Source organism: Leptopilina boulardi, unplaced genomic scaffold (assembly GCF_019393585.1).
Source record: "Leptopilina boulardi isolate dan_hultmark-lab unplaced genomic scaffold, ZJU_Lbou_2.1 LbouV2_397, whole genome shotgun sequence".
NCBI classification, from domain to species: domain Eukaryota; kingdom Metazoa; phylum Arthropoda; class Insecta; order Hymenoptera; family Figitidae; genus Leptopilina; species Leptopilina boulardi.
Window position 1 is genome coordinate 301,271 of NW_026137970.1, and position 14,092 is coordinate 315,362.

At 32.5% G+C, this 14,092-nt stretch overlaps 1 protein-coding gene across 6 annotated transcripts in view; it reads right to left on the reverse strand.

Annotated features, from left to right (window-relative positions):
* LOC127288896 (anoctamin-8) overlaps positions 1-14,092 on the reverse strand; it is a 207,592-nt gene that overhangs the window by 18,706 nt on the left and 174,794 nt on the right. For all 6 annotated transcript variants that reach the window (XM_051316597.1, XM_051316598.1, XM_051316596.1 and 3 more), the window contains one exon: positions 3,079-3,346. In XM_051316597.1, coding sequence (XP_051172554.1) covers positions 3,079-3,346 — 268 coding nt within the window. The remainder of the gene's footprint in view (positions 1-3,078; positions 3,347-14,092) is intronic.

Here is a 14,092-nt window from a genome sequence, read left to right on the forward strand (position 1 = left end):
ATGGCAGATCCAATATGGCGGACGAATTTTGAAAAAATTTTAAGATTTACTTCAAACTTGGTATCTAGAGGTTTTTTGGGTCGCTGATTACGAATCTGATGTCAGATTTCCGAAATTCGATATGTCTGATTCAATATTAAGGAATTATTTTTTAAAAAATTGTCAGATTATTATGAAATTTGGTATCTACAGGTTTTCTAAGTTGCTGACAAGTAACACTAGGGAAGTGCCATACGCCGATTTTTCTGAAACTTGGCAGTTTTGTCGTTTTTTGAAAACAATTTGACACGTATGTTTTGTTTTTCCCCAAAAGCTGATTTATGGGGGGGAAATACCCCTTGAATTTTTTTTTGGTAGGGGGAAATTATTTTACGAAATTTTTCAAAAATTAATGTGCAATAGTGTATCGGTGGGTTTTTTGGGTCACTGATTACGAATCTGATGTCATATTTCAAAAATTCAAAATGGCATATCCAACATGGACTTCTATCGGCCACATTAGATACGCCATTATCAATTTTTGAAAACTGACATCAGATTTGTAATCAGCGACCCAAAACACCCCTAGATACCAAGTTTGAAGTAAATCTTAAAATTTTTTCAAAATTCGTCCGCCATATTGGATCTGACATTTTTCATTTTGTAAATCTAACTTCAGATTCGTAATCAGCGACACAAAAAACCCCCAGATACCAAGTTTGAAGTTAATACATCAATTTTTAAAAAAATCGCCTACTTCTCAAAATCCGACATGTTTTTTGAGGTTAGAAAAAAATCCTGACGTGATGGAGCAAAACGGACTTCGGATTCGTGTTCAGTGCGTCAAAATACATAGGGTTAGGGTATTCCGGTCAAAAGTACATGACAGTTTTTTTTGTGGGGCTGTGTTATAAGAACACATTCATGTTGTGAATATTCCGTTTAAATTTACCGCCATATGCTCAAAAGCCAATCAGCGAATCAACCAATCAGAAACAAGAAAACATTCCCCGACTAATATGGCAGACAACTTCTTCCCTCCCCTTCAGATACTTGATCCCCCTTACCAACGTTTGTATCTCACATGAATGAGAAACCATAAGTGATCTTGTACCGGATCTCATATGGGAACTTACAATAGGGTAAAAAGCAAGTTAAGAAATAAAATGGGGGTTCCAATGTTAGATGCTACTTATTAGATGCACATTTTATGCCACTAAGATTTGTTGCTCTTAAGTTTCGTCTACTCGATAAACGTTCGAGAATTTTAATTATAAAGTGGTCTACTATTTTGTTAACAATAATGATAAGTGGTGCCGCCTATCAATAATAAAATATCCAAAATGCTGGGCGTAGCTTACAACTATTTCAATTTCAGAATTTTAATAAGTTTTATTGTACCTACTTATATGAGGCAAAATTTCTGATGTGTACCAATTCAAAAAAAAATTTTCTCAGATCAAACTGTAGTTTGTAAAACATTAGCAATATAGATTGTAACGATGTAAATCGTTATTTATATTGGTTGGTATCTGTCAGCGTTTTTGCCCCTCTCGATAAGTCAGCTGTGTAGTTTTTCGTGTTAGCGTGCCATGAACCTGTGTTCTAGCTGTTTTTCTGCGTTAGGATTTGCGCATGTTTGTGTTGCCTAAAGGCCCGATTGTCAGCGTCGTTTTCTAGGTTTTCCGGGGTGCTGCCGACAAAATCGTCCAGAGAGAAGGATAGAGGCGATAGGGGTTACTAGGAAAAGTGATAGCGCGCCCCTCTTAACAGATTAGGAGATCTAGGGGAAGTCGGCGTTAATAGACAGTCGATTTTGGATCGTATCAAAGGGAAGACCCTTTCGAGGGACTTATAATTAAGTATCGCGTTACACGCTTAATTACTATGTAGTTTGGTTACATAAATCTTTATTCTTTGTTAACTAAATGTGAGTTACTATGTTGTTATTTGTCGTTTGTTATTTTTGATTTATCAGCGTCCATCAACGTCGCCTTAGTATCGTCATTTCAACGTTGGTGAGGTGTTTCTTGGTTAATCTTGTTTTGGGATCATCAATGCACCGATGGTTTTTCTTGGTCGGAATCTCTCTTTGGTTATTTTAGCGTAATTTCAGTTAAGTATTTTGTGTTCGATTAATGTGGACGGTGCTCGTGGTTTTTTTAACACACGAAAGTCTACCATTATAAGATGGTTACTTTACTCATAATTAATGTTAATAAAAATTTAAATATTTTATAAACAAATCGGCGATTGAGCGCAAAAACACGCCAATTCAGGTGAGTGTTGAGAAACATGACATTCTAGAAAATACTTGGAAAACCTGCTATTCTTGTAAAGATTTGAAGAATATGATATTTCATATGTTAAACTTTTATTTACTCTTTTAGATTGGCAGCACTATCAATGAGAAATTGTTTAATAAAAAAAGATTATTTTGTTTGTTTAATTTTAATGGTTAAGTTGATAGAATTTTAACCTGACATATCAAAACTATTAATTAAAAAATGTCATTTAAAAAATCTTTAAGTAAATAATTTAATTGAACAAAATAGTATCTTCTTTATTGAACAGTTTCTCATTTATCGTGTTACCAACCTAAAATTGTTAACAAAAACTTGACGTCTGATATGGAATTATTTTCAAATCATTACTCACCTGAAATGGTGTGTTTCTGCTTACAATCGCCGATATGTAAATTTTTCCAATACTACTTCTTACCAGTTTCTTTGTACATCATAAAGTATGTACAGCTACAGATATTTTGTCTTATTTAAATTTCGATATCAAAAGTAATTATTTCGGACGAATGTTCTGTTTGGATGACTTGATTCAGGCAAAAGTAAATTTAAAAATTTATTAATTTATTTATTTTATTTATTTTTTTTATTCGTGCCATTGTTTTCGGATATAATTAAAAATTTCTTACTAAGCCTCTAAAAGAAATTGGGCTTCATCCTTGTTAATTGGTTTGTCATGTTTATTGATAAAAGAGGACAATGTATCAATTACATGAACAGAAAAATTCTTGGAGTTCTCTGATGCTAAAATATATTAATTTATAATTACATTATATTAAAAATTGTATTAAATAATTACCGAAGGAGGTCGCTGTCTGAAGAAGACCCAAAATCTTTTGAAACAATACAGTCTGTGGATTTGTATAACAATAACTCATCTCCATTGCCTCTTCTTGTTTTAGCTTCATTTATTTCAGAGTCACTAGATTTTCTTCCTGTTGATTCCAATCCTAACTTACGTATCCAATCAATACCTCCATGTGGACCAATTGTCACATGATGACGGAAACTCTCGTCACTGCACGATGATTCAGGTTCAGATTTTAACCATTCACTTGGTCGCCTACCTGTTAAATTAAGAAAAATGTAAATCAAGGTAAATTTAATCAGACTATAAGTTTTTTATTATCTTAAGTGTTAATCTATTTTGAACATCTCCTAAATAATGAGACTATTCGTTAGAAATTTTGATTTTCTGTCATTTGTAAATGTTTAAAGTGATGGAATTAAGAAAATTTTTACTTTATTGTGAAGCATTAGAAACACAGTTTTTAGAAAAGAAATAAAATCTATTTTCTCGCAAATTTTTTTTAGATAACTAATAATCAGAAGTACTGTAGTGGGATTACGAATAGCACTAGTCGCTATGTAGCGCTTTTTGCTATTTAGGGTTGAAAACTTACATATTTTTAGTGAAATTTGTTCTTAATGATGTCCAAAATAAAATAGCGTTGACAGTTGTTTAAAAACTTAAACTGCAAGATCGTAATTCCAAAGAGAATATAAACATAACACCAGTAGATAAGACCTTTGACATAGAATTCATGTCAATTTCCTAAAAGATTTTATCTATGTAGCAAACCAATACGACACGAAGGTGGAAACAATTCTCTAACTTCATATTTGCCAACTGTTATTTTACAATAAAATATATAATAATAATAATAATATATATAATATAATTTTATTAATTGTCATTAGCAAGTCTGATTGTAAATCTTGGTTTTAGTGCAATAGTTATTTTCGAATACATATCGTCATCAAGGCAATAGTTAAAACACTTCTTCTATGTATCGAAAACTTTATATGCGTTTTTCTCAAAATGTTTTTTTTCGCGAGCCGTGCAATGTAACTCAGCCAATTTATAACCGATTTTGGGGCGCATGATTATCCTCCAAATTTCAATTTCATAATTTTCAAGACATCGAAATTCTGATCATCGAAATGTCATTCTACATAATTTTTATATTGCGAAATACCATTTAACATAATTTTTATTTTTTCGAAGAATCATTTATTCTAATTTTTAAATAATAGAATTATCTACTGACATAATATTTATTTTGCCGAAAACTTCTTTAGTATAAACTTCATTCTTCCGAATGGTTATTTATCACAATTATTAATTCTCCAAATAATTACATAACCTAAAATTCATTCATCATAATCGCCATTTAATATACTTTGCATGTTTTTGAAATGTCATTTCACATAAATTTAATATTTCGAAATAACGTTTGACACAATTTTTATTTTTTCGAATAATCATTTATTCTAATTTTTAAATAATCAAATTACCTTTTAACATAAGAGTAAAAATTGCTGAAGTGGATCACCCAAATTAAAGATGTACTGTATTTGCTTGGAAATATAGAAAATTAAAACATTATTATGAATTGAAAAATTGCCTCAGAGGATTTTTCAAAAAAATTATATTTCTCAAAGTTATAAACAATTGAAGTTTTTTGTAGTCTTTATAATCTTTATAAAAATTGGTATACTTCCATAAAAAATGATACAGTTTTAGTTGAAAATTTGAAAATTAAAAATTTTTGATTTTTCATAATTGTTATTGCAAAATTAATTGTTTATTTAAAAAATAAACCATGTTCTCGTTGTCGAAGTCGTAGAAAGTTGATCCAAAGTTTATTGGAAAGAGAATTTCATAAGGATTCGAAAACCGTTTTAAAATTTCGTAGATCGCAATTAGCAAAAAAGTTATTGCGTTTTTTGTGTGACGCTGCGTGTCTCTAGCGCTAGCACGCAGAATGTATTTTGCTCAAAAAGTTTGGAAACTTACAAATATGAAATATCGCGAAAAGTACGAATTTTTATAAAAAATGTTCAAGACAAAAGTTGTTCCTAACAAAAAGATCTACATTTGTGAACCCAAAAAATTGGTTGTTGTTCTTAAATAAATCCTCTAATTTTCAGAATCAAATTCGTAATCTCTATGAAATTATATGTTTTAACGTACGTGTGAAGTATATGACCAAAATATTGGTCTGAGGAATCTTACATTGAGCTCTAGACCTTATGCGAAAATTAACTTCGAATTTTTAATATGTTACCCCAAAAATTCCATAAGCCGCGATTTTTGTAAATTCACTTATTTGAAGAATAATGTTGGGCCCAATGTCTAAAATTGGGCCTAATATTTTGTGCATTTTTACCACATGTGTAAACGCAGAATTTTATGAGGATTACGATTTTTATACACAATATTAGTGGTCTCATTTCAAAAGACTACTTTTTTTGCTGTAAGGCCTCACATTGGCCCCCGGGCCCAATTCTTTTGGTTCAAAAATGAAGAAGCATGAATATTCCCCAAATTATACTTGCCGGAATTTTTGTTGTGTTGAATTAAAAATTATCGAATTTACATTTAGTAGAATTTTAGAAAAGTAGATTTTACAATGAGTCCAATTTTAATATCGAAAAATATCTATTTAAAAAAATTCTTATTTTCTTGAATTTTTATTTAACTGAACTTTGATAAAGCAGATTTTCTAATATTTCAAATTTTCAAATAATACAATTTCCATTTAACAAAATTTATGTCTAGAATAATTTTCATAAAGAAGAATTTTTATTTATTAAAATTGTGCTTTTGTCAAATTTCTATTTATCCTTTTATTAGGAAATAAAATTTCTTTTATATTTAATTTTTATTTAAGGGTATGTGGGAACCTCCTACGTGACCTAGTATGGGAACATGTGTTTTGGTAGTATACATCTGAATTTAAAATGAGAAAATATTTCTGTCTAAAATTTTGAAATTTGATAGATTTGGGTTCAGGGAATCTCGCTGTTCTCCAAAAAATACATAATTTTACGTTAAATTATTAAAAAATGAAGTTTAAAAAGTGGCATTTTTAAATGAAAATGGAAAAAAAAGATGGCGGCGCATACACAGACGTTGCATGAGTGTGTCAGTGCTCCAGGGAACAGCGCCAATTCGATCGAGTGGCCACTGAATGAACTTGAATAAAACACATTATTTTACTATTTATTGCTTAATTTTATTATTTTTACGTTATGTTATAGTAAATGTGAAGAACAGCGAGATTCCTTGCACCAAACAAACTCATTGCTCCATAATTTTAACCCGAAATCATTTTTCATTTCAGAGACAGCTTCAAGCAACAAAAAAACGTTCTTTGCCTACATACCCTTAATGGAATTGTCATTTAACAGAAATTCTACTTAGCTAAATTTTTAAGACTAAGAATTTTTATTTCCCCGATACTTTATTTGACCAAAGTTTCACTTATCCGAATTTCGTTAGATAGAATCCTAGACATTAGGCCTAACATTTTTCTTCAAATAAGTGAATTTAAAAAAATCGCGGCTTATGGGATTTTTGGGGTAACATATTAAAAATTCGAAGTTAATTTTCGCATAAGGTCTAGAGCTCAATGTAAGATTCCTCAGACCAATATTTTGGGCATATACTTCACACGTACGTTAAAACATATAATTTCATAGAGATTACGAATTTGATTCTGAAAATTAGAGGATTTATTTAAGAACAACAACCAATTTTTTGGGTTCACAAATGTAGATCTTTTTGTTAGGAACAACTTTTGTCTTGAACATTTTTTATAAAAATTCGTACTTTTCGCGATATTTCATATTTGTAAGTTTCCAAACTTTTTGAGCAAAATACATTCTGCGTGCTAGCGCTAGAGACACGCAGCGTCACACAAAAAACGCAATAACTTTTTTGCTAATTGCGATCTACGAAATTTTAAAACGGTTTTCGAATCCTTATGAAATTCTCTTTCCAATAAACTTTGGATCAACTTTCTACGACTTCGACAACGAGAACATGGTTTTTTTTTTAAATAAACAATTAATTTTGCAATAACAATTATGAAAAATCAAAAATTTTCAACTAAAACTGTATTATTTTCTGTGTAAGTATACCAATTTTTATAAAGATCCGTTAACTTAGTCCTAATATATTTATTTTTTACCTTAAGACTACAAAAAACTTCAATTGTTTATAACTTTGAGAAATTTAATTTTTTTGAAAAATCCTTTGAGGCAGTTTTTCAACTCATAATAATGTTTCAATTTTCGATATTTCCAAGCAAATACAGTAAATCTTTAATTTGGGTGATCCACTTCAGGAATTTTTCTGATAATTTTTATTTTGACGATTAACCATTGGTTAGAAGTTTTAAATGTTCGAATTTCAATTATCTAGAATTTTCATCTAGTATAATTTTTACTGTTTTGAAATATTATTTTACATAAATTTCAATTTTCTAAACTTTATTTGTTATAATTGTTATTTTTCTAAAATCCACATAACCTTAAATTCACTGACACTATTTGCTATTTGACATAGTTCACAAAACACAGAAATTTAAATGTCCTAAATTTTGTTTTGCCGATATATAATTTTTCATAATCTCTATTTCTTATAATAGTCACTGTACATAAATTCCCTTTTTCGAATTTTGAAATAACATATGAACCAAACAACAGAAATTTCATTTCATCTAAAATATCATGTCTTAGTTTTTAAGCAGTTGTTTCCCATCTATGTGTTTTATATAATTATTTTGATTACAATTGTCGGTAAAGAAAATAAAGATTTTTTTTTGTTTATGTAGAATCTACATCTACTTTACCGACAATTTTAATCAAAATATATAAAACAAATAGATGGGAAACAACTGCATAAAAACTAAGACGTGATATTTTAGGTAAAATGAAATTTCTGTTAATTGTATCATATGTTATTTCAAAATTCGAAAAAGGGAATTTATGTACGGTGACTATTATAAGAAATAGAGATTATGAAAAATTATATATTGGCAAAACAAAATTTAGGACATTTGGATAATAATAAGTTATAGCTAGCACTAATAAGCCAGTATGTTCAAGCGCGTGGTTAAGTATACTTAAACTGTCAAACGCGTTTTTCTCGAAACTACTTCTTTTGAACTGGCGTCCATGATATCTCAGAAACCACTTGACCGATTTTGATCAAATTTACAGAACATGTTCAGCACATGTGTGGCTATCGCCGGAATAAGGATAATTAAAAAAGGTCAAGTGGTTTTCTTCTTGTACGACAAAATAGACATAAAAAATCGTGATTTTTTGAAAAAAAAATTTCAAAACCGCATAAAAAATTCAATTTTTAATATTTTCAAATAATCCTAGTTCCGGCGCAGCTACAGCCCTACAGATTAAAATGTTATTTTACTTTTTGATTTTTGATAACTCAATCAGCCAGAATCGTGGACGCCGATGGACAACTGTCTAAAAATCAAAGTTATTTCCGTGAATTATAAGTCGAAAAGATTAAAGTATTTTTACTTAAAATAATTTGTACTTGTTGTTAAAATGGCACTAAATGTCCAGTAAAAAATTTGAAATGTTTGCATACACGGAGAGAAAAATCATAATATATTTACATGGGTTGTGTCACTCATTATTCACATCACCTGAGACGTGCTTTTTTTTAGACAAAATTCATGAGTTTATAGGGTCGTAGATTTCTATGCAAGAAAAGTTTGGAACATGCACTATATTTGCTTCAAGTCCATGTCGTAAATACTCTTCTCCACTCAATGCGAAATTTGCTTGAAATCCATGCGCTTATCGGATGGATTACTTGCAACGGAGATAGAAATGATAGTGCGCATGCGTGACTTCCGTTCAAGTGTCGGTCGAAGGGTCCCCTACTGAAAATCCCCACATAAGCTCCCATATGGGAAACCACATGGGTCCCTATATAGGAAGCCATATGGTTTCCTTTACAAAATCGTATACGTAACTTGAATAGGAAATTAAGTCGGAATTATCATATGAATCCACATTCACACAGGAATGTACATTCCTATGTATATTCCTATTTCAATTCCTATAAAATGAATATTTTTTTTCAACTCTAAGATATATATCTTTCAATAGTAGAGGTTCCTAATAGACTACAGAGATGAAAAAATTTATTGCGCAGCCGAAAAAGTTGAAGAAAACTACTGCGCATGATATTAAGATATAATGTGTATTCATATGATAATTCCTACTTAATTTCCTATTCAAATTCCTGTTCCAATTACGTATACGATTTTGTATAGGGAACTATATGGCTTCCTATATAGGGACCCATGTGGTTTCCCATATGGGAGCCTATGTGGGGATTTTAAGTAGGGTCCTGTCCCAATTGCAATCAGAATTAGTATACTGTAGACGGTTGCTCTATGTTTATCAGCAGTAGCCGTTTCACTCCATTGAGGAGAAGTGTTATACCCCCACTCTACCAACCCGGGCCTATGTTAAGTTCTCGCATGAGGCAGATATTACGGTAGGCCTGAGTGAAGACCTCTGGGATAGATGTTGGTAAGTTAAGTATGGATACACCACTTCCACTCACGGGGATTAAACGGCTATCATCTATATCGCATATACAATAATAAAAAAAATTTCCCTCAACCCAAGGCTGTTTGGACGAATCGAGCGATCACAGAGTGTGTCCTTAAAAGGGAAGTAGTATACCCTCACTCTATCGGCCTGTCCCGGGCTCAGACCTCGAGTAAGTCAATTACAGCAGGGCCTGTGTGAAGTTCTCGGGATTAATGACAATATTATTTTATGACGTTTAATGAGTTTCTCAAAAAAATTATAAAATTTTTAAATATAAACATTGTTTAATTTATTTTGACATATTTGTTTTCCTCAGAAGTTCATGATTACGAGCATATATTGCTCTAATAATAATAAATGTTAATATTGAAATGTTTTATAATTTTAGTTCAATTCAATAAACCTACATGATGTGATTTAAACCGATTTAACCCAAAGGTGTTGGCACCAAAAATTTTCTTCTTGCTTTTTATTCTCCAGTACATATAACCACATGGTGATTGTTCGGGCCGGGCTGGTAAACTGGGGCAATAAAATTCATTATAGATAAATTAAAATCCATTAACTTTTGTCATAGTTAAACGGATTTGAAAATGACAATGTTACCCTTAACGTCAAAACTTCAACCCCCTCTACTTTCTACAAATATTTTTTTAATGAGTTTATATTTTAGGGATTTATTACTATCATATAGGACAACAATTTACCAAAGTATGAAGCCAATCCCAGAACATTGACTTTTTGGGCTGGGGCGATTGAAAAAGAATCTCTCATATGTATATGTAATCTAATAATAATGTGAAACCTCAAGTGCTAAGGAAATGTGAATGAATGACGGAAAGAATGAATACAAAGATTATTATGAGATAATTCATGAAAAAATATCTTGCGTGATAAACGATTTTTACATGAAATAATGTTATGTGAAAAAAGCAACAGTGGCTCATGTGAATATAGTATGATTTTTCTCTCCGTGTAGTTTTAAAAAAAATCGCAAAAAATGGAAAAAATAGATACTATCACACGGGGTGACCCCCTTAAGTTATCTTAAGTTATTCAAGGCAGATACCTGGAGCCCGTGCTCCTAGGTTATGTGGGGATGACCGTTCTTGTTCTGGTCGACCAACTAAAAACAACACCCTTTGGCTAGACTAATCATCACCATACACTTCTCGTTGCAGAAGAACCAGTTTGGGCTTCTCTTTCAGTCTGCGAACTTGTGATCAGCATCACCGCATCTAAAACACGCAGCCGATCTGTCCGCCGCCTTACAAACCTGTTCAATATGGCCATAATCAAGACATCGATGAAATCTTGTGACCATCAATCTTTTCATATTTGAGCATGATATAAAACCTATCATTATACACCCGAAATGCTCCAGCCTTTCTGCCTCTTCTTGGTCGGCGACTAGAACTGCAAGCTTCATCCCTTGCATGTTGGTTCCTAGGACTGTCACCTTTAAGCTTCCTGGCTTTTCGAGTAACATTTGTTGTACTTCTTCTTCCTGGATAAGGTACTTCAACTCGCGGATCTCAAACACAACTTTTTGATCCACAGACTGTACCCTACACATACTTTCTACCGCCTTGGCAACATTTGCAGTGAAAGCCTCCTTATTGGATTCGCCTGCGATTCTAAAAAGGAGATCTCCTTTTTTGGTAGGCCTAAAGCCTACTACTCTCATGTAGCTGACTTCCGGATTTACCACCTTGCGAAGTTTGCTCAAAACGTTAGCGTACGACTTTCTATCAGCAACTCGATCCTTTTGTCTCCTATTTTTCTTTTCTTTGACTCTTTGGCTTTGGAACCCAGCTGAAATTTCCTGTACACGATCCTTAAAGAATCTCTAGAGGTTCCAATATGTATAGGATTCTTAAAGGTTCCCTGAGGGATCATGTTAAGAATCCTACCCGGGATCCCACTAGGATCCATTACAAGATATTGGAACAGGGATCCTGTACAAAATTTTGTTCAAGAACCTGTGCAGAAACATTAGTTATTAAGGTTCCTTTGTAGATTCCTGTACAAGAAAATGTATAAAAATAATTTCATGCTAAGGTTCCTACACAGGAACACTCGCATGATCCTGTAAAGAAAAAGGTTTCACTTTCTTTTCATGCTAAGGAACATTTGCAGTTCTAACCATTACGGACGTAGGGGTAGGCCACAGAGTGGGGGGACCGGCCGGAACGAAATTTCGTCACCGGGCAGGTATACGGGGACGAGTCAGCGGCGAATCGTGAGTCGCTCCTGAATGACACCAACATGAGAGGGCAATGTGTAGCAACGCTTTCGAGCTTGATTTGTCAGTCATTTTTATTCTGATTCTTATCCTGGTGTCAGTGCCGATTAGTTGTGTTTTTCCTCTATTCTTTCTTTTTCTTGGTTTAACTAAATTTAAAATGTAAAAAATTGTAATTTGTGAGACGAGGCGTTATCGTCGACTTCACAATGGCGGTGAGTCCCAAATTTATTGTATGAGTCGTTCCTCCTGAATCGATCTCATTATTATTATGTATAATTAAATTATTAAAATATGAATTCTTTGTTAATCGGCCTTCTGCCACTTTTTTATAATTAAAAATTTCTAAATTGAAGTGAATATTAATAAATACTGTTTCTGTTAAATTCTATTTAATTTATGTTGTTTCTCCTTACCTCCCCCTCACCGCGGTTTATTAGAATGTTTTTTCCTAATAAAATTCTGAGTCAGCAGGCGTAACTTAAAGTATTAATTAATTTTAAAATGGTTTAGTTATTTCCCAAAAAAATAACTTGGCATCTCAATAAATTAAATTGTAAATAACGTAAATTGATTAAAGTAAAAATTATAAATTGAAATAAAATCAATAGTAAAATAATAATTACGTTATAATTTATATATACACACGAAATATTTTTAAAAAATGTGATTTTTGGATTCCCGAAGTCGAAAAACATAAAGATACATTAAAAAAATCGAGTTCGAAAAATTTCGGTATTACAATGATTCCTCCATGAAGAAGAAAAATACTGAAAACCCTCAAAAAACGATTTTTGAAGAAGAAGAATTTGCTAAAAAAAGAAAAAAAATTTCTTGATGTACATTTAGACGCACAACTTTATCAGCTTTTAAACCATCTAAGTTACAAGACTCTAACTTTATTCTACCTTAAATTTTTTTTTTAATTCAGCATCAAATTTCCATTCCTCGCACGTCAGGCGTACTGACAATTTTTGACTGTATAGTGTATATATGTGGCACTCCACGTGACGTGATCGGGGTCAAAATTTGAAATCTCTGGGTCAGGTTCACAGTTTGCACAAACTAAAGTCTTATTAGATACAATTACAAATATCAAATATTTATAATTTATTTAAACAAATGTAAAAATTAGAGCGGGTCAAGGTTTGTACTTTTTGTCTCTCATGGCATATTTAAAAAGTTTATAGTTCCTATAAAACAAAACGAAAAAATGTTTGCAATATAAGGCATTCTCTGAAAAAAGCCACTTAAAATTTTTTTTTTGACAATGCTATATGTTTTAGTATATGTAAAAACTAAAATAAAAAACATGTTTTCAGGTCCGGGTAATACGGGGTTGCCATACTGGCAGGGGTCAATCTTTTTTAAAAAATAATTTTTAAACCGCTAAAACTTTAAAATGAATGTGTAACTTTAGAGTATCGTAGTATAGTCGCACGGCGAAGAAAAAGAAAGTAGACAGCGTAACTAGTAGTGTCACTCTCTTCCCCACCACTCACTGTCACCTAACTGTCAGTGACATACCTTTCGTCTCACACATTTTTCCTTAGTAGTCTTCCGACTCGTCTACAGGAGCTTCTCTAGCCAACTGGAAGCGACTAACTCCTGGCTACCTGGTGCTCAATAGAGGAGCTTCTTTCTAAACACCAGCGCCTTCTTATCCTGTCTTCATAGAAGGAGCTGTACTCCAGCCTGTAGGAGCTTCTGCGGCTGGGTAACTCCCATCGACTTCGTATTCATGGACTCTCAGTAGGAGCTTCTACGAGAGACCGTGATAGACACCTTCCTTGTACCTGGTGCGTCATCCTCGCTACCACTCTGTATGAGCGTCTGCGTAAAGATGCGAGTATGACTACCACGATCACCAGAGTGCCGTCTCAGCGACTTCTCTGTGGGAGCCACCGCAAGAGGATGCAGAGACGAATACTTCATTTTACGTTCACCGACAGCTGGTGAGTAGAGGAGCTTCTCCATGAGCTGCCTCGCTCAGGGACGTATCTTTTACGTAGGGTGCCCCCTGGTTGAAGATATTTCTTTGAGGATGTTCCTTGATGTTCTTAGTACACGACAAGCAAGAGTTTCGGGCACAAACCTGATTCTACAACCAATTGACTACTTCCTAGTTTTCCTTTAGTCAATTACCTACGAATGTGCACATTAGTTATCGTTTGCCGTGGTA